Source organism: Myotis daubentonii, chromosome 8 (genome assembly GCF_963259705.1).
Source record: "Myotis daubentonii chromosome 8, mMyoDau2.1, whole genome shotgun sequence".
Lineage (NCBI taxonomy): Eukaryota > Metazoa > Chordata > Mammalia > Chiroptera > Vespertilionidae > Myotis > Myotis daubentonii.
In genome coordinates this window covers 54,905,108-54,924,284 of record NC_081847.1, presented here as the reverse complement: position 1 = coordinate 54,924,284, position 19,177 = coordinate 54,905,108, and the positions used below count along the sequence as shown (strand labels likewise).

The 19,177-nt window shown below is 42.9% G+C and overlaps 1 protein-coding gene across 11 annotated transcripts in view; it reads right to left on the bottom strand.

Moving 5' to 3' along the window:
- Positions 1 to 19,177, bottom strand: part of ATP9B (ATPase phospholipid transporting 9B (putative)) — a 146,483-nt gene that overhangs the window by 65,348 nt on the left and 61,958 nt on the right. For all 11 annotated transcript variants that reach the window (XM_059706409.1, XM_059706408.1, XM_059706412.1 and 8 more), the window contains one exon: positions 17,783 to 17,859. In XM_059706409.1, the coding sequence (XP_059562392.1) occupies positions 17,783 to 17,859 (77 nt within the window). The remainder of the gene's footprint in view (positions 1 to 17,782; positions 17,860 to 19,177) is intronic.

The following is a 19,177-nucleotide window of genomic DNA, read 5'->3' as shown; positions in this document are numbered from 1 at the left end:
GGAGGCACCACTCAGATGTTAATGCTTTTCAAACAACCAACACCACCAGTGTGGACAAGGTCACAGAGGAAGTTGAATTCTCTTATACCACTGGGAAGAGTGAACTCTGGGATGACATAAATGGATATAAACGTATCACATGACCCAGCATTTCCCTGCTGAGTACTCAGGTGACAGAAGTGCGTGCCTGTACGACATTATACAGAGCAGGACAACCCCTAACAGCAAGAAGCTGGCAAGGAGACCTGTCCACTGTAGAGTGAGTGCCTCACACAAGTGAGGTTGATCCACTCGATGGAACAGTGCACAGACGTGAAAATGAACAAAGTACCATGACCCGCAACAATGTGAACAGCGTCACAGATGCAGACTACTGCACAAAACAAGCCAGTGCTAAAGAATACATATTATGTTAAGTGTACTTGTGTGAACTTCCTGACCTGCTATGGAGACAGTGACTCCCTACAGGTGGGAGGTCAGGGAGAGTTGTGGGGAGCTGGGAAAGCTGTGTTCTGACCAGGCAAGACCCAGAATTGTGCTCACTTTGTGATGACTGGCTGTGCTGTGCACTTTGTGTTAAGTGTGCAAATTCAGCAAAACATTTTAAAAATAAAAACATTAGGTATTATTGTTGTTCTTAAGCAAAATTCAAGAACTGACCAAACACTCCCTAGTTGAATGGGAGCATGGCTTAACTTACACTGCTCTGTGGCTCCACATCCAGTGTTAGCAACATGATATGAGGAGGAAGATTATTCTAGAGCAGTGGTTCTCAACCTTCTGGCCCTTTAAATACAGTTCCTCAAGTTGTGACCCAACCATAAAATTATTTTCGTTGCTACTTCATAACTGTAATGTTGCTACTGTTATGAATCATAATGTAAATATCTGATATGCAGGATGGTCTTAGGCGACCCCTGTGAAAGGGTCGTTTGACCACCAAAGGGGTCGCGACCCACAGGTTGAGAACCACTGTTCTAGAGGAAAATTAAGTAGATATAAAACTGGATAAGAAGTCTTAAAAGCTGCTCAATAAAGGACATTTCTGAAACTTCAGAAATGAGAAGCTGATTAAATAATATACACGATAACCTATGATTAGAATAAAAAAGGTTTATAGATGTTAAACTGAGGAAATCCTACACATTTTCATCTGTGACAACAACCTGTCAGCTGAGGGCGTCAACTGAGCTGCTCAAGTCCATAGGAGAGACCAGCAACATAGAAGGTAGAAGCTCCCATGAGCCGTTCCACTGGGAGAGGTCAAGTACCCAGAAAAACACCTGCAGAGTGGCAGACGAATGACACACAAAAAAAGGTCTGGCAGCAGTTGTCTGCACGCAGCACAGCCCTCACTGTTTCTGTTGGGTGTCTTCTGGGAGGGGGGCTGAGAACAAAGTGAAGGTTGAATTTCACCCTCTAAATTTCTAAATTACTGGGATGTACTAAACCCAGAGGTTGTTCCTTTCATTTATGGAACCTGGAAGACTTTTGCTGACCCTTTAACCCAGTCCTACCCCAAGTCTAATAAAAATCCACCCTGCTCTTGCCTGGCACTCTACCTCACCCACCGGGTTCAAGACCAACCATTTCAACCTCTTTCCCACCAGCCCTTCACTACCCCCTGCACTCCTCTTCTCCCGCCATCATCTGTGTCTTCACTGTGCTGAACCACATGCAGGAAATCCATGTTCACCAAATGGGTGAAAGAGTATCACCTCAGCACCCAAGATCTTTCTCTGGAGAAGCGAAGGACGAACTTACACTCAATCCATCAGTACGAAACATGACTTATGTGGAAGCTGATATCAAAGGTTAGAAATAGAAAAACCACTCTGCATTAATAACTCAACCTGCATACAACAACCAGATTAACCAGGACGTTAGACAGACAGTGAACAGAAGCAGGCAGGACAACAGGATGGCCAACAAACCCCCATTGGATCCTGAAAATCTACTACTGTAGCATTAACAAAATTACAAAATGCACACTCCACACTTCTTGAACTACTTATGTTCATTTTAAGGGGGAAATAATTAAACTGCTCTATTTACTCTTAAAACTTAGACACAGAATATCTTCCCTGAGCAACTCATGCCTCACTTTATAAGATTGTGTGTGATCGTGAGCCATCTTCCCTTAATGCTCTACCCTCAGTGTTCACTGGGAAACAACCTGTGTCTACAACCCTGCACATTATACAGCCTTAAAATGATTCAAATGTGCATTAAATGAACTAGTGCAAATAACATGGATACTTCAAAATGTCCAAGAACCCATTTATTTTTTTTATTTAAATTAGCAACCATTAATTATTTTTTAAATTGTTAGGATTATTTACCCCAAAAGCCATAGTTTCAGAGTATATCTCAAATAAGGATTGAATAATAATTAAAAACTGTGAGGAAAGTCTGCAATTTGATTTTCTTCTTAAATCTGGTATATATTCCACAGCAACCTGAGACTGCTAACCAGCTCACTGCACCCCCACCCTCCTGAACTGAGGCTGCTGCAATGCCATCACATTTATCCAGAGTGAGGGCAAATGCATCATCTGAGAGTGAAATTAAACCTTGGGAGCAGTCATTTTTCTTTATATTGTTTGGAATTAAAAACGTATTAAATTGATCCATTATGAAAATTCTGTTCTCTATATTGTGTGTTTCAGACCATGTCTGTATCTTAAGGCTATGAAACAATTTTTGTAATTGTAATAAAAAACAAATTATTGACTTTAACTTAAGAAAATTGTTGCTTGAATGACTAAATACCCAACCTAAACAAAATAAATCCTTCTCTAAATTGTTGCGTAGAGAAGTTGCTCATTTCCACAGGTTAATGAACTTTTATGTGGAAATGTTACATTTGTCTTTTTCTAGCTCTGATTTTTATATGTGTATTTGGTGATGGAGGGAGTGTCCACAATGCAGCTGGGCAATTCCATGCTTCCAGGTAACAACATCAGTGATCAACATTACTGCAGTGAAGAAGAACACTTTTGATTTCATATCAGTGCCAACAACAGTGTTCACAGAAGTCTAGCTGTGCAGCTTAGAAGACGTGACTTGAGTTCTGGGCCTAGCTTCCTAAATCTGTTCATTTGCTCTGAAGTCACTTAATTTGGAACATTAAAAAAAAACCAACTATCTTTATTGCCAGCAGAGCAAGTCACACCTAAGATAAATCATTACTTATTACAGATTTGGTTTGTGCAAACATAAGGGAAGAGATAGAAGAGAGCATGTCTGTGAGGAACGCCCCTGTTGATTATAATCTCTTTGATGACAGTGTTTACTTCTGCTACCTGAGCAGCAGAGGAGGCGAAAGGCACTGACACTCAGGCAGGTTCGCTGCGATTATGAGGCAGACTGAGAGGGCAGAGACACAGGGTCACTGGAGGGAGATGGTGTCCTCATGTGGAATGAACCCTAGGCACTTGCATCTGTCCAGAGCTTTCTGGAAAGACAAGGGTCCCTTGGCAAGCACACCTGCTATGCTGACACAGTCATCTGAGACCACAGATGGGCAAAAAATAAAACACACTGCTTGCAGGTAAAATGTTATGCTCCGCACTCGAGGAGATTCAGAGCCCTTTTGGTCATACTTTCTCCTAAATCAGTTAAAGGCAAATACTCATCTCAAGGCTCTTTCGGGGTGCTAATTTACATAGTTAATGTGTCTTTCATTGGTCTCTCAATGACGGACTCATCTGTTCACTAAATCAGCACTTACTGCACACCTAATGTGTTTGCCTTAACACTATAAGCTTTGGATGAAATCTACAAAATGAACAAACATGGTTTTAGCCCTCAAGAAGTGAAATAAAAATAAAATCACCAGAGAATAATTTGTTGAATGTGTCCACATCTTTCTATCTAAACACAGTACACACATATGTGCCTGAGCAGAGTGGTCCAGGCATCAAAGAGGGCACAGCCCAGGTGGGGGAAGGGGGACGGTGGAGCCATGCCCAGTGAGGAAGAAAACAGGCTAGGGTGGTCTGGCCCAGGTGCTGGAGCTCAGGAGGAAGGAGGTACAGGCTGGTACATGCAGGGATCGGTTGAGTAAAGACATTAAGGGTAATGGTAACCATGTTTCTCACTGTCAGGGAAGAGAATTACAACATGGAAAGACTACAAGACTAGAAGAAATGCCATGGATGTGAATTGGAACTGAAAGTGTGTCTGAACTCATGGTGTCTAATAAACATAAATATAAAAATAAATATAGACCTAAAAGGTATGTATGCATACCCATCCAATCACCCACCCACCCATCCATTCATTCCTTCCACTCACCAACCCCTCTATTTGTCTGTCCATCTATCCATCCATCCACCCACCCTCTCACACACCTATCCATTCCTTCCATTCATTTTTCCACCCATCCACCCATCCATCCATCCATCCATCCATCCATCCATCCATCCATCCATCCATCACATCTGATCCATCCATCCATTTTTCATCCATTCACCCACCCATCTATCCACCCATATACCCACCCACCCACCCACCCACCCACCCAACTCATTCACCCACCCAACTCATCCATCCATCCATCCATCCATCCATCCATCCATCCATCCACCCATCCATCCCCTCAGTCTATCCACTGTGTGGGCTTGGGAACATATCTGAACATTAATGAGCACACCCAGCTCCCAGATCCTGACTTCTAAATACCATGCTCTGCTGATTAAAGGAAGGCAGGGTTGATCCAGGGCTGGGGCAAAGAATACAAGATGAGTCTAGAACAGCCGTGGGCAAACTACGGCCCGCAGGCTGGATCCGGCCCGTTTGAAATGAATAAAACTAAAAAAAAAAAAAAAAAAAAGACCGTACCCTTTTATGTAATGATATTTACTTTGAATTTATATTAGTTCACACAAACACTCCATCCATGCTTTTGTTCCGGCCCTCCGGTCCAGTTTAAGAACCCATTGTGGCCCTTGAGTCAAAAAGTTTGCCCACCCCTGGTCTAGAACATCTTGTTGTGACAGAAAGAACAAAACATATTTTTAAATGATGGACGATGGGTTTACAATAATGGGACACAGCTTCCAGGTTGAAGAGACTCCCACAGGCCAAAGAAGGGCCAATACGAGCATCAATCAAACATTGTAACATAATAACCCCATGAACAAACCGAAAACCTCAAGTCACACACATGACAATGCAGGAAGCGCCTGTAGCATGTGGAGCAGCAAGTGCTCAATCAATGTGCTCCTTGCCGTGTCCGCACCCTGTGCTCTACACCACTAGACACCAGAGCACCACAGTATCCAGGACAACATCTCTCATTCAATTTGTTTACAGATATGGCCATCTCCCTGACTAAGACTACACATAGCTTACGTGTGAATAAGGATTACTTATACTCTGTTAGCTCCCAATTTAAACTGTGTCTGAGGAGCTGGAGACACAGGGATGAATAAGGCACAGCTTCTGCCTCCAGAGAGTTTAAAAGCTTGAGGGAGAGGCAGACAGATAAACGAGCAGTTATCCTGGGTTTACTCAGATAACACTGAGATGAATAATCTTTATGGTAAAAAGCTTACATTTTAGAGGAAGAGACAGACAGACCACCAATTATCTAGTTACACCTCCCCTCAGTGCTCAGGAGGAGCACAGGGTGTGCTGGGGCTGCCACAAGAGGGCTGACCAAACGGGATCATGAAGCCCGGTGCTGAGAAGCAGAGGCAAGCCTGCAGGGCGAAGCATGGAGTAAGGAATGTGAGACTCAGGATGCACACCTGGAGGAGGTGATAGCAGAGGCTTGGTCTTTCGGTGTTTGCCATGAGAGCAGAAGGAATCCCTGAACTAACCTAGGCACTGTTTTGTAAACGTGGCACAGGGGATGATGCAGAGTATGCGGACAGAGGGAGCTGGGGGAGAGCAGCTGTTGGAGCTGCCTGGGTGGAAATGATGTCAGCCAGACAGAGGCTGCGGATAGAGAGGCGGTAAGTGGATCTGAGAGACGTAATGGTCAGTGCTGTGACAGATGGGAGAAGCCCTGACCATGACGGTGGAACTGCAAACACGTCACCATCCTGACTGTGGAAAACCGGGTCAGAAAAAGGGTCCCGATGGAGAAGACAGCCAAGCAAGACCTGAGAGAGCTGGGGACACGTGTAGATGCTGGACATCGTGTTTGCTGAATCCTATTGGACAAGGAAGCAGGTCACCAGCGAGGGTGTAGGTGAGCACTCTGTGTAGAAGTGAAGGGACCAGCACTGACACCCTGCAGTGTGGCCGGTGAGGACCACTGGAGCCAGGTGCTCCAGGAAGCAGCGCCCAAGGGTGCTGGCCACCCATGTAGCAAATGTTTATGCAAGTGGATATTTTAAATGCACCTGTTTTTAAGATCCTAGTTCTTGCCAAAGAAACCACTACGAAAAACTGGCCACTTAGGCAGTGACTGCATTCTCAATGTTCTATGAATATTTTTATGGGTCTGTATAAAACATTTTAAATCCTTAAAAGTGCTAGGGTGAAACCTTCTTATACATTTATAAACTTTTAATATAAGTAATTCCTCTTCTTTAACTGTTTTGGAAGCATAAATTTTTGTGACCCACTAGATTTTGTTTCAAAAAGTAAAAATAAACAGAAAGGACTATTAATTACAGTTCGTAACATTGTGTTGCATGCTTGCTTGTTTAGAAATTTAGAAGTTTCAAGGGAGTAAAAGAGCCAATTAACACAGGTGACTGGGTGCTACCAGCTTCCTCCATCCCACATCAGCATCTCATTGTACTTAACTATCTGGTCTTTCATCCTCAAAATAAAGTGTTACCAATACGCTCTCCTCATCCAGGAACAAAAAGTGGCTCAATGAACCTTTATGAAGAGTTTCAGGAAGATGATCCTCTGAAGGATACTCTTATCTGGGTCTCACTTTACACAAATTGTAATCAAGCAAACGAAGCTGCTCACACTCCAGTCTATTGCTCTACCTGACCGGCCATCAGTCACCAGCTCACGTGGATGCAGCTCACGCAGTATTGAGCACTGTTAAACAGGGATGGGCCTCAAGACATGGGAAGCACCTGACAGGCTTGAGCACCTATCACACTACATTCCATCCTCTAGTTACAATGCTCTCAGCATGGGATGGAGATGCAAGGGGAGCAGGGACTAGGCACACCACAGGGACACTGCGCACCCATCTGCCTCAGAGCTCTTTCCACAGCACCCCACCACCCTGACTTTACAATATTAAAGAGTAAATACTGCACCTAATATTTACTGAAGCTTTGTAACCAGAAGGCTCTGATCACTGGAGGAAGGGATAATTTATCTGGCTCATTTAAAACTTTCCCTATTGCTCCTCGAAAGTGTTACTAATAAATGCACAGGCACACCAATTCCAATTTCCACTGCAGTGAAAGAAAGGAATGTCTATGTGGCAATTCATCCCATACAAGTTTCTGTGTTTTAACTGTGTTCAACAAGAAAGTTCAAAGAATTCATTCTGACTTCAAGGCTTCAAAAAAAGGTTTAATTTTGATGGTATTAAGCAGTTTAAAAACCAGCCTTTCAGATATATGCACCCCTATGTTCATAGCAGCACAATTCACCATAGCTAAGATCTGGAAACAGCCTAAGTGTCCATCAGTAGATGAATGGATTAGAAAACTGTGGTACATCTACACGATGGAATACTATGCTGCTCTAAAAAGGAAGGAACTCTTACCATTTGCAACGTCATGGATGGAGCTGGAGAGCATTATGCTAAGTGAAATAAGCCAGTCAATAAAGGAAAAATACCACATGATCTCACTCATTCATGGACAATAGAGACCATTATAAACTTTTGAACAATAATAGATACAGAGGCAGAGCTGCCTCAAACAGATTGTCAAACTGCAGCGGGAAGGCCGGGGAGGGTTGGGGGGCAGGAGGTAGGGGAGTAAGAGATCAACTAAAGGACTCGTATGCATGCATATAAGCATAACCAATGGACATAAGACACTGGGTGATAGGGGAGGCTAGGGGACTGTCTAGGGCGGGGGGATAAAATGGATACATATGTAATACCCTTTGTAATACTTTAAGCAATAAAAAAAAAACAAAAAAAAACACACACACAAAAAAACTAGCCTTTCAGAATGTTGCATCTGAATAACTGCCCTCAAAAAGGAACCCCAGGCTGGCCATAACTAAGTAGGAAAGTCAAACTCATGTGATGCAGTTGAAAGATTTGCAAAAGGTAATTATTAGCTGATAATGCTAATTATATGGGGAAAGCAAGCTACCAAATCTCATGTTAAATTTATCATATACATGTTTTAATGCAGTTTTAAAAAAGGAAGTTTGATACAATTGCTACTCTAATGTCAACAAATCAAATATAGGAAAACACACCCTGAATATATTTTAGACTCGTGACCTGGTGCATGGATTTGTGCACATTGAAAGGAAATTAATTAGAAGGTGGCCAGCAGGGTGGGATTGGGCGAGACAGACCAGACATGCCCTGGAGCCAACCTCCTCTGGTCCTTCCCTAGTGTCTGCAGAGTGAGTGGGGTCCCTCCGGCAGGTGGGGTCCTTCGGCCTGGCCTGCAGGGATTGGGCCGAATCCGGCTCTCCGACATCCCCCGAGGGGTCCCGAAGTGCGAGAGGGCACTCTGCAAAGTTGCTGTCGTACAGGGTGTGGAACGCAAATGCAAGTGTGCAGTAAACCAGACTTGGCGCCCAACAGTGCCCCAGCAACAACATAACCCACGACTGAAGATGGAATCACAAGGCCCCACAGGGAATCGGGCTCCCTCCTCTCTGGTTTTGGGATGTGTCACCCAAGAACCGCCGCTGCCAAGTCACTGCAGCTCGGCAGCTCCTGTGTTGAGCGTCTGCCCCCTGGTGGTCAGTGCACATCATTGTGACTGGTAGGATGGTAGGAGGGACACTTAGCATATTAGCCTTATATATATATACTAGAGGCCCGGTGCACAAAAATTTGTGCACTCGGGGGGGGGAGGGGGGTCCCTCAGCCTGGCCTGTGCCCTCTCGCAGTCTGGGACCCCTCGGGAGATAACGACCTGCTGGCTTAGGCCTGCTCCCGGGTGGCAGAGGGCAGGCCCAATCCCTAGGTGCAGCCCCTGGTCGGGCTCAGAGCAGGGCTGATTGGGGAGTTGGGGCGCTGCCCCCTGTCACACTCAAGGCAGGGTCGATGGGGAGGTTGTGGAGCAACCCCCTGTCACACACAGAGCAGGGCCCATCAGGGGGGTTGGGGCTCTGTACCCTGTCACGCACAGAGCAGGGCCCATCAGGGGGTTGGGGTGCTGCCCTCTATCACCCACAGAGCAGGGCGGATCAGGGGGTTGGGGTGCCGCCACTCTCACACTCAGGGCAGGGCTGATAGGGAGGTTATGGCTCTACCCCGTCACACACAGAGCAGGGCCCGTGGGCGGGGGGGGAGCTCCCCCCTATCAGGCACAGAGCAGGGTGGATAGGGAGGTTGTGGCCCTGCCCCCTGTCACACACAGAGCCTCAGGGCGATCAGGGGGTTTGGGTGCTGCCCCCTGTCATGCTGATTCCAGTGCCGGGAGGCCTCTTGGCTCCGCTGATCCCGGTGCTGGGAGGCATATTACCCTTTTACTATATAGGGTAGAGGCCTGGTACACGGGTGGGGACGGCTGGTTTGCCCTGAAGGGTGTCCTGGATCAGGGTGGGGGTCCCCACTGGGGTGCCTGGCCAGCCTGGGTGAGGGGCTGAGGGCTGTTTTCAGGCTGGGGGTGACTGAACTCTCAAACGCTCCTTTTTTCCTTTTTTTTTTTTTTTTTTTTTTAATTCTGGGCCAGCTTTAGCTTGAGGCTTGGCTCCAGCTCTTAGGCCTCCGGCTGAAAGTAGGTTTCTGGCCTTTGCTTACAATGTTGCGAATCTGCTGGCTGAAGTTGGGCGTATTTGTTACAATGTTTCTTAAACTGCCAGCTCAGAGGCAGCGGCAGGCGGGGAATGTTGGTTTCCTCCGTCACTGAGGCAACCAAGCCTCATGTTAGTTTCAAGCTGCCTGGCTGCCGGCCGCCATCTTGGCTGACAGTTAATTTGCATATCTTGCTGATTAGCCAATGAAAAGGGTATCGGTCGTACGCCAATTACCATGTTTCTCTTTTATTAGATAGGATAGACTAGAGGCCCAGTGCACGAATTTGTGCATGGGAGGAGTCCACTCAACCAGCCCCAATCGGGGTTTATTGAGCCAGGCTGGCTGGGGGGCGTGGGGGGAGGGGATGCCAGGCTGGCCCCACCCCCTGATTGAACTCCCAGTTGAGGGGACAATTTGCATATTAGCCTTTTATTATATAGGATGTATGAAAAGACTATTAAGTTGAAACCAGATGTGTTAAGATTTGTTTCTGAGTAATTAAAAAAAAAATATTGCTTAGAAAAAAGTATCTATAGAGGGTTAAAAAACATGAACTGCTCCTTAAGGAAAATAATTTAATCATTCAGTCACATGGCAGGCACTGTGTTAGAGGCTTGAGATAACATGGCAGCCAGGGCGAAATGCCAGAGTCAGGGGGTATGCTGCATGAGGTTGGCTCTTGAGCCATGTGTCACTGTGGCCACGGTCCTGGCAGCGAGCTGGGGCTCCCTTTCCCCTTTGGTCTCCCACTGCACTGGTGCCCCCCCATGCCAGAGCCCCAAGGAGAAGCATCCACACAGCCTGCCAGGTGCTGCATAGTAGGTGCCCAGCTTCTTCTCTGAGGAGAAGAAATGAGAGTGGGTCCCCCAGAACTCTGCTCTAGCAGCCCTTCCCAGGCGGGGCATGGTAAGAAAACCAGAGGTCACAGCTGACCTTTGCTTGGAGTTTTCCCCAGTGTAGTCTGCCTGAGCCCACACCATGCAAAGGCTGGTTTGTGATGCCTGCTGACCAGGAAGGGTCCAATGTGCATAAAGACACAACATCCACACTACACAGGCCCGCCTGCCTGCAGCTCACAATGCCTAGGAGAGTGACATCTATGCTGAGAATTTCAAAACAACAGTGCACTACCTTCCTTTTCTGTCTTTACTCACAACACCATCACCCATCCCTGTGCCCACTTTCATTCTAGTTCCACAGAGAAGCTTTGAAACTGGTCTTTCTCTACGCTCAATCTTACAAGATACTCAGATCATGATTCTTCCTCAGCTATCCAAAAAGGCTTTAACACTAGAAAGACTGAAATTTAGTATATACCTATATTGCCCAAAAGCAGTCAAAATGACTGCATTGTGAAAGAATAATATCGGAGCACTCTTCACTTATGTTCCTTAGCTTTTCCAATAACTCACTTCTATTCGACATTTCTTTCATGAATTTAGGGCGCAAAAGAAATAAAATAAACAACTTATTAGAACAATTATCACTGCATAAAGATTCGAATAACAAGTACTAGTTTAGCTTATTGAGCAACTGCAACTTATCAAGTGTCGACAATTTATCATGTACTTGTATGTTATCATGTGACGGTAATCGAAAAAAAATGAAAACTGTTATTTCAATACAGAGCCGAACTGGTCATATAAGAAATTTACTCAATTCAATAATAAGAGTCTAAAATGTCCCAAGCAGTCAAAATGACTGCTTTTGGGCAATATAGGTATAACACATATATATATATACTGGAAATGAAGGAGGGGGAGGTAACTACAATTATTAATAAACACATTTATATGTTGTACAAAAAGTCACAAAATTCTAAGACATTGTGTCCTTATATACATAATTGTTTTTCTAATTGAAATTAAAAAGCAGTCAAAATGACTTCCTTGGGCAATCTAGTGTTAATCAGGAATGCTTCAGAATAATCTGTTAATAGTAAATACTCAGTTTTGTGAGCTTATAAATTAAGATTAAAATGTCATGATAAATAAGTCACCACAAGTTCCACAAATTTCTAACAATTTTTATGGCCTCGGAGTAAAGAACCAAGGATTTCAAAAAACAAAAACAATTATTGAAATACTTACTTGCTTCTTGAATAAATTATACTTTGCTGTTAAGAATTTCGATTATAGAGAATTTAGCTGTACTGAACAGAGTTGATGCAATGCTACCAAATAGTTCTTATTTACTACACAAGAAATGATTAGTAATCCCTTCTCATTCAGAAATTTATGTAAACTTTTTTAGTGAAATACAAGGTACTGAATTTAAATAATAATAAATATGCTTGTGTTTCCTATGTAGAACCCCTGCTTTGTAATAAAATTCATACTTAAGAGGCCGTTAGGGACTGACTCCATTTTCCAGTTTGGATACTGGCTGCTCCCTCTGACAAGCATTATGCTCCCGATGTCAGGACTGCTTTCGCAACACTTAGCATATTTTTTCTCTTTACTGCTTTTCTGAAATAATAAGTTTACTTCCATTCACAATGCTGATAAACGCAACTCTGAACTGTGAACAGCTGTGGCACACAGATGCGGCTATGCGAGTGCTGTGAGCTGGGTGTGTCGTCACCCAGAGCCACCCTGTCCTGTCACATGCTCCTGAGTCACCTGAGTGCAGGTCTGCTTCTCCGTCTAGTTCATCTTCTCCTGGTGAGGCTTGAAACACTAGGATTTGTTATATTAATAACAGTTACCAAAGCAAGCATTCCAAAAGTCCTTTTATTTAGGTGGACTGCCTGCAATACTACATTCTACAACATACAGTGCTTTGGGGAAGTACACGATCACATTTTTAAACCAGTATGCAAATCTGGAACTATTTTATTATTCAAGAAGGCAACTATTAAAAAAATTAAGGGTGCTGTGCCTACATGCAACCACAAGGAAAGAGAAAAATAAGTTATCCCATTGTAATATTTTAATATAAATCAACAGAACTTTAAAATATTAATTGTCCTTTAAAAATAAGAAGCTATTCTCCAAAACAGCCTTGATAATTTCAACTTGCAAAGTCCACCATAGTTGATTCTATTTTGCTCTATTATCTGAAACGCCTCTGCAACAATTCAGGGAGCATAGTGCTTTAATTCCCATAATGGCACATATCACCTGTCTGTCTGTCAGTGAGACGTCTGAAAGCATCTTTTTATTAGGAACACAAATCAATATGCCCAAGGGATGACAATAGCCACTTGAAGCAATTTGTATTATCATTTCATCCTGACGCTCTTGCTAGGAGCAACTTATTCTTATGAATGGCGTGAAAATGGCAACCTGTCACAATTGATTTTTCTTAACCTTCTGTAAGAATTTTTTTCCTCTTAAATGTAATCAAGTGTCATCTTATTAAATATATCTCAAGCTCAGTTTTATAAAGCAGTCCATCAAGTTGCACTCCTTATAATTTAAACGTTCACCAAATATTATCATAAAAGTAACTGCTTAGTAATAAAGACTTTTGATTTGTTCAAAGTTTTAAAATAAAATCATCAAGTTTGTATGGACCCATCTCCCTGCTTTCTGTTTGTATTGGTGACAGAGGAGGGAAAACATTCTCACCCTGAAAAGGAGCTCTAAGAACTTCTTTTTACTGCAGAGTGTTCCTCCATCTAACAACACTGTAGGATTTATTCTTAATCCCCACGTCTGGATAAAACATGCTGCACTTAAAGAAGTATTCTAATAAACTTACGCAATAAGCATAAAGCTATATGTTCTCATTATATAAAATCATCAAGTTAGACTTCAAGATCCAATTTCAAAGACCAATCCAAAAGGATAAATTCAAGTGGGACATGTGTCAGAGTCACTGAAATTGGTTATAGCTTAATGAACCTATGCATGAATTCTTTGTGCATCTTAGTTGCCGTGACCTAAGGGGGCAGAGGCGTCAGAACCCCCGACACCCAATCACTGACTCAGATGGGCTGTGTAGGTTGATGTGAAGCTATGTCAGCAGCCCAGGGCCACCTAGGGCATGAGATGAGGCTGTGTGGGCTAGGTCTTACAAAGTAAGACAACTAAGGCAGCACCTAGAGCAAGAATCTTCATTTCTATTTTTTTAAATGCACACTTGGAATAAAATAGTATGATATCTGATAATTCTAGGTTTTAGGTATATGAAGCATCATCCTTCTTTTAAAAGGCAGCTAGAAGAGAATGAAATGAAGACAAAAAAGAGAATTAGCCAAAATAAGGCTTGGGACATCAGTCAAGTAGAATGGTAAGTTTAAAAATGTTTTATGAAACAACCAACAATACTGGTTAAAAACCCAACAGCCATCTGGGAGAAGTTTGAAAGTACAAATGCTCATCCTCAAGAAGCTGCCACGCCAGTGGGGAGCTGCACACACTCATGCCACCATGAGCAAGAAAGGCTGGTGGCACTCTTGGGGACAGCCTCGGGAGAGTGGGTACTGGAAGTGCTATGATGTTTACTATCCTAACCATAGGGCCTTCTGCTGTCACTGATTCCACTGATCTGCAGGGATGCATGTTACCTCTAATCCCCTGACATGCCCACCCAACCACCTGCCACTTTAGGCTAGCCACTACTTTGCTTCCACTTTGGAGCTCTTGAAAATTAGCCTCAGAAAACCACACACCTGCTACCAGCTCTGCTACAAACCAAAAATCCCAGCACTAGTTTGGTCCGTAGATTGCTCAGAAATTCACAAGCCTCAACTGTGAGGCTACAGTCCTCTGTGCATCAGAAGGGGCCTCAAACCCTTACCATGTTCTGCATCAAGTTCATTACCTCAAATCATGCGCATTAACTTTCCCCCCTTAAATCAGCACTGCTTTTACTGCAGTGTTTTTTATCCTAGGAACTTCAAGCAATTTTCCGAATTTTCATGTTCCTCTTATATGCACTAATAATGAAAATAGCAAGTAAATGAAACAGGGTGTGAGAGGGGAGGGAGGGAGGGAGGGAAGGAGGATTTGACTGATGATTGTAAATATTTTATACAAATCAAAGAAGCCATGTTTATATGGCAGCTACTCTCTATATAATAATATGTAACTTTCTTTTAAGTAACCTTATGTTTACATATTTAAGTTACTCCTCCTGACTGCCCACAAGACTTATTTTTCTGTAGAATATTTTTAGTTCTTTAAAAACTAAGACCCTCTCTTCTTTTATTGAAAGCATTCATAGTTTTATAATATTGATTTTCTCACCGGAAACAAACAAAATTAATAAAACCCTATTCGCGTGGTACAGTTTTTTATCTCCACTGGGTCTCCAGTGCCAGGGCTACCCACTCCCCGCCCCAAGCCTGTTCAGTCTTCCCTCTGATGCCAGTGCTCTGACACCCCCCCCCACACACACACTGTCTGACACAGCTGACCCTGAAAGAGCGCTCCTACCTGTCCTTGCATCTGAATCGCACACCAGTAGATCTATGGCAATGACTGTCACTCTGCAATGTTTCCTAACCGCACACCCCATGGCCCTCTGCACTGACTCTGGCCCCCTCACCTCTGCAGCACCAGTGTGCTGCTGATGACTGGCCTCTGGAAATACCCTCTTCTCCCAGTCCTTCCTGGCTGCTTTCCTGCTCACCACCCTAACCCCTGGCATGGGGGTTTCGACGAGGTCCCTCTTTTCTTATTAGAGACTAACCATGCGCATGCAGTGGGTAGTCAGCTCTCAATCCTGCACGAGAGGTAGGGCCATACTGCCCTGAGTCCTTCAACTTACAAGAGGCCACTGAATTGCTCTGGCTGAGAAAACGAGACCTACATGGCTCCTTGGCAGAAGCTGTGAGGTCAGCATGGACTCAGCCATTTCTTCTGACCTTGTGGTCATGGAAATGAGTTTCCAGAGGCACTGAGGGGCCACGATAAGCAGAGCAACTGCCAACTTTTCAGATGTGTGCAGTGAGAAGAAACCTGTGTTGTAATAGCCACTGTGGTTTCAGGGCAGTCTGTGTAACAGCTGGACAGAGACATGACTCTCATAAGTTGGTATTCCCACCCCAAATGATGGCTGCCAACGGACTCCACCACAAAATCTCATCTGACCACATTGGTTAAGGTCCCCACCTACACTCCATGTACATAGCTCTCAGAATTGAGGTTAAGAACAGTTTTGCTTCCCTGAAGAAGTCCAGTGAAACTTGGGTAAATGATTCGATTTCCCTATTAAATGTTTACTTTTTGTTCCTACTAGCACTCTTTGAAGCCAAAAGTTTGTTGGTTACTAAGCTATGTCAGAATAGGGAGCTGCAGACTTCAGACGATAATGTCGTACGAACAGTGAATAATAATCTGTCTTCCCTTCTCTACTTAGGGACTCACATATCACACACTCTTTTCACCCAGATATGTCAATACTTCCCTGGATAAATTACATCTGTTATTTTCTGTCCATTGTAGCCTGTAACCTTTTCCTGAAATTTTCCTTTTAAATCTGACATTTAACACTTAGATTTAATGGCATATGCAAATTTAGAGACTTTATTTCTCTCATAAGATTATTCCTTAATTTACACAAATGCTTCCATATGTAGTGGAGCTCTGTGCATAGTGCCTTCAAGGAGAAACGAACATGGGCTGACAAGCCCCAGCCTCCTGCTCTACGATCTCCCTGCTCTGCGACCAGAGGACAGCCCTTGGTTGAGGTTGTGGTGCAGACGAGTGACCTAATGCAAAGAAGTGCTCAGCACCGTGTGTGCATGTGCACATGTGTGCCCATGCTTGTGAGTGTGTGTGCATGCATGGGCAGCACTCTGCCTTGCCTTAGCTGTCACTGCCCCGACTTCCATTGGGGAGGGCATGGAACATGGATTGAGCACCAGGAAGGGACCAGGCACCGGAAGAGCACATTTGCTTCATGTGTGAGGCTGTCAAGTGGCAAAGTGACGCTTTAAATCCAACGTGGAAAACTCCAAAGGTGCCTTCCTATTATAAGGTACATCCTGCTAACACCAGGGAAATCTAGAAAGCTATTTTTTAAAAGGGTGTGGGAGAGGGAAGACAGGGTGGAAGAGTGAGTGCAGAGGGTCAGCGGACAGGCTTTCCAGGGTCAGGTCATTGGAGGGATGTGTGGAACCCAGACCACACACAACCTCTTAGTAAGGACTTCTTGACTGACATTGCGGGTTGGGTCCAAAATCTATGGCATTCGTCAACACTTCACATTTCATTTCACAGAAAGATAATAATGATACGTAACATTTATTGAGTAGTAAGACACAGAATTAAGCCACATGTCTGGAGTCAAAGAGCTGGTTAGTGGCAATGCCCAGACTATAAGCCAGGAAGTCAATTGCCAGGGTTCAAGTTCTTACCTGAGGTCATAAACTTAAGAAAGGTCACCTATATAACTTTGGATGATTTACTATGCACACACATTGAATGGATAAATAACAATTTTAGGAATATAATTAGTTTAGAAATAGAATCAAGCAGGCTTTAAAACTAAAATCTAGTTTTTAATATACCTCTTCTAAAATGGAAATTTACATAAAACTAGTTTAAAAATATAACACTATGAAATTAAGTACTCTAAAAATAATGCAGATTCCTTTATTTTAAAACGAATCATTAACATAAAAATAAAGAGTGCCAATTGTAAAGTAAATAGATTGAGGAGACATTAAGAGACCCACAATTAACTGTCAAATTATGGGTAAATTATATATCCAGTAATGAAAATTTAAGAGACATATAAAACTGATTAACCAAGAAAAGATACTTTGGGAAATTCTTCTGTATGCACATGTTGTTACATAAATACAGAGAATTCTTATCCTAAATCTCCACCCTTTTGGAAAGTCACTTTATGTTACGTATTAAGCTAAAATGAATGGGCTATTCAGAACTACAGGTACTTTCTTAGTGAAAGGAAAAAGCAAGTTCATTAAAGCAGTTGCTCCTTAATCTAGCCTACCTTATTTTTTGGATTGGATGTGTTCATTACACTTCGAGTCTCTTTTCCAGTATAAATGACAACACCTATTACAGTACCTGCAAAAACACGAAAGTGGTCCTTACAGAGATACTTTAAATGGTAAGCACAGAGATAATACTTTCTAATTAAATAATTTGATTGGAAATATTATTACACCATTTAATTTTATATAAATGTATCCAACAGCACATTTGATTGGATTTGTTCAAGAAAACCTAATCTTAACTTTTAAAATAAGCTTTGAAAGACTAAAATGATTCCTTAAGCAACACAAATTTACCTACAGATTACATTAGAATATGTACTAATATTCTTTGAAAACAGAGTGACATTGTTCATTCATTATTGTCTACTAAGATGGTAACTCTAACACTGAAGTTAAATGAAGAGAGGCCACATTCTTAACTGGTCAAAGTCATCATGTGACCTTTTAAACCATGATGGTACCAACTGAACCAGTTTCTGTGAACAAGAGTCTAGGAGTATATTTCACTGTAGAGATTAAAGCCCTAATGTAAGAGCCTCTGCTGATATTTTGGCACATATACAATTAAAACAATAAGAGAAATATTATAAAATTTTTGATATTCAATTTAGATCTTATTAGTCTCTTTTATTCATCTCCTGAAAGTTTGGTTTTCTAATTGTATGTCAAGAAAAAAATGATAATTTTGTGGTCCATCAAACTTAAGACAAAAGAAATCATAAAGTACCCCAGAACAACCTATAGACTACAGAAGAGGTACAGAGGCAGGCATCCCTGAAATGTCAAGTTGAAACCATGGATGTCTGTTTCTAGAACTGCAGCTGTGCATAATTTAAAATCCTAACTGAAAAATTTGAAGGTAAGAAATATAATTAAAGTAAGAAAGACAGTCAACAACCATGGTAGAATTAACTGTGATAATTAAGCCCTGATGTCACATTAAGTTAAGGTGTGGTATTTAGTGAGTCATTAGGCAGGACCCTCTGAGTAAGTGCGATCACAAGATTTCCTGGACATAAAGCACAATGACAGCTCATGTTCCACAAGTCACAGGACAAACTGCCTCCTCCACAGGGCGTTCAGGAAGAGAGCACTAGAGTACTACTAAGCAGTGAAATCTGTAGAGGGGACACATATTTTTTTGTTTTAGAATAAACACCCTCCACACACACCTTTTAAAACTGTGTGTCACTGGAGAAGCTGTGTTCTTGAAAGCAGAGTGAACTCTAAACTGTACAAATGCTATCTTTATATATTATCCTATCCTATGTAATAAAATCCTAGGTGGTGTCATGCCCTCATGCCATGCCCTGGTGGAACGTTGTCACAAGATGGCCACCACAAGATGGCTGGCAGGGAAGGGCATTTGGGGGCAAACAGGCCAGCAG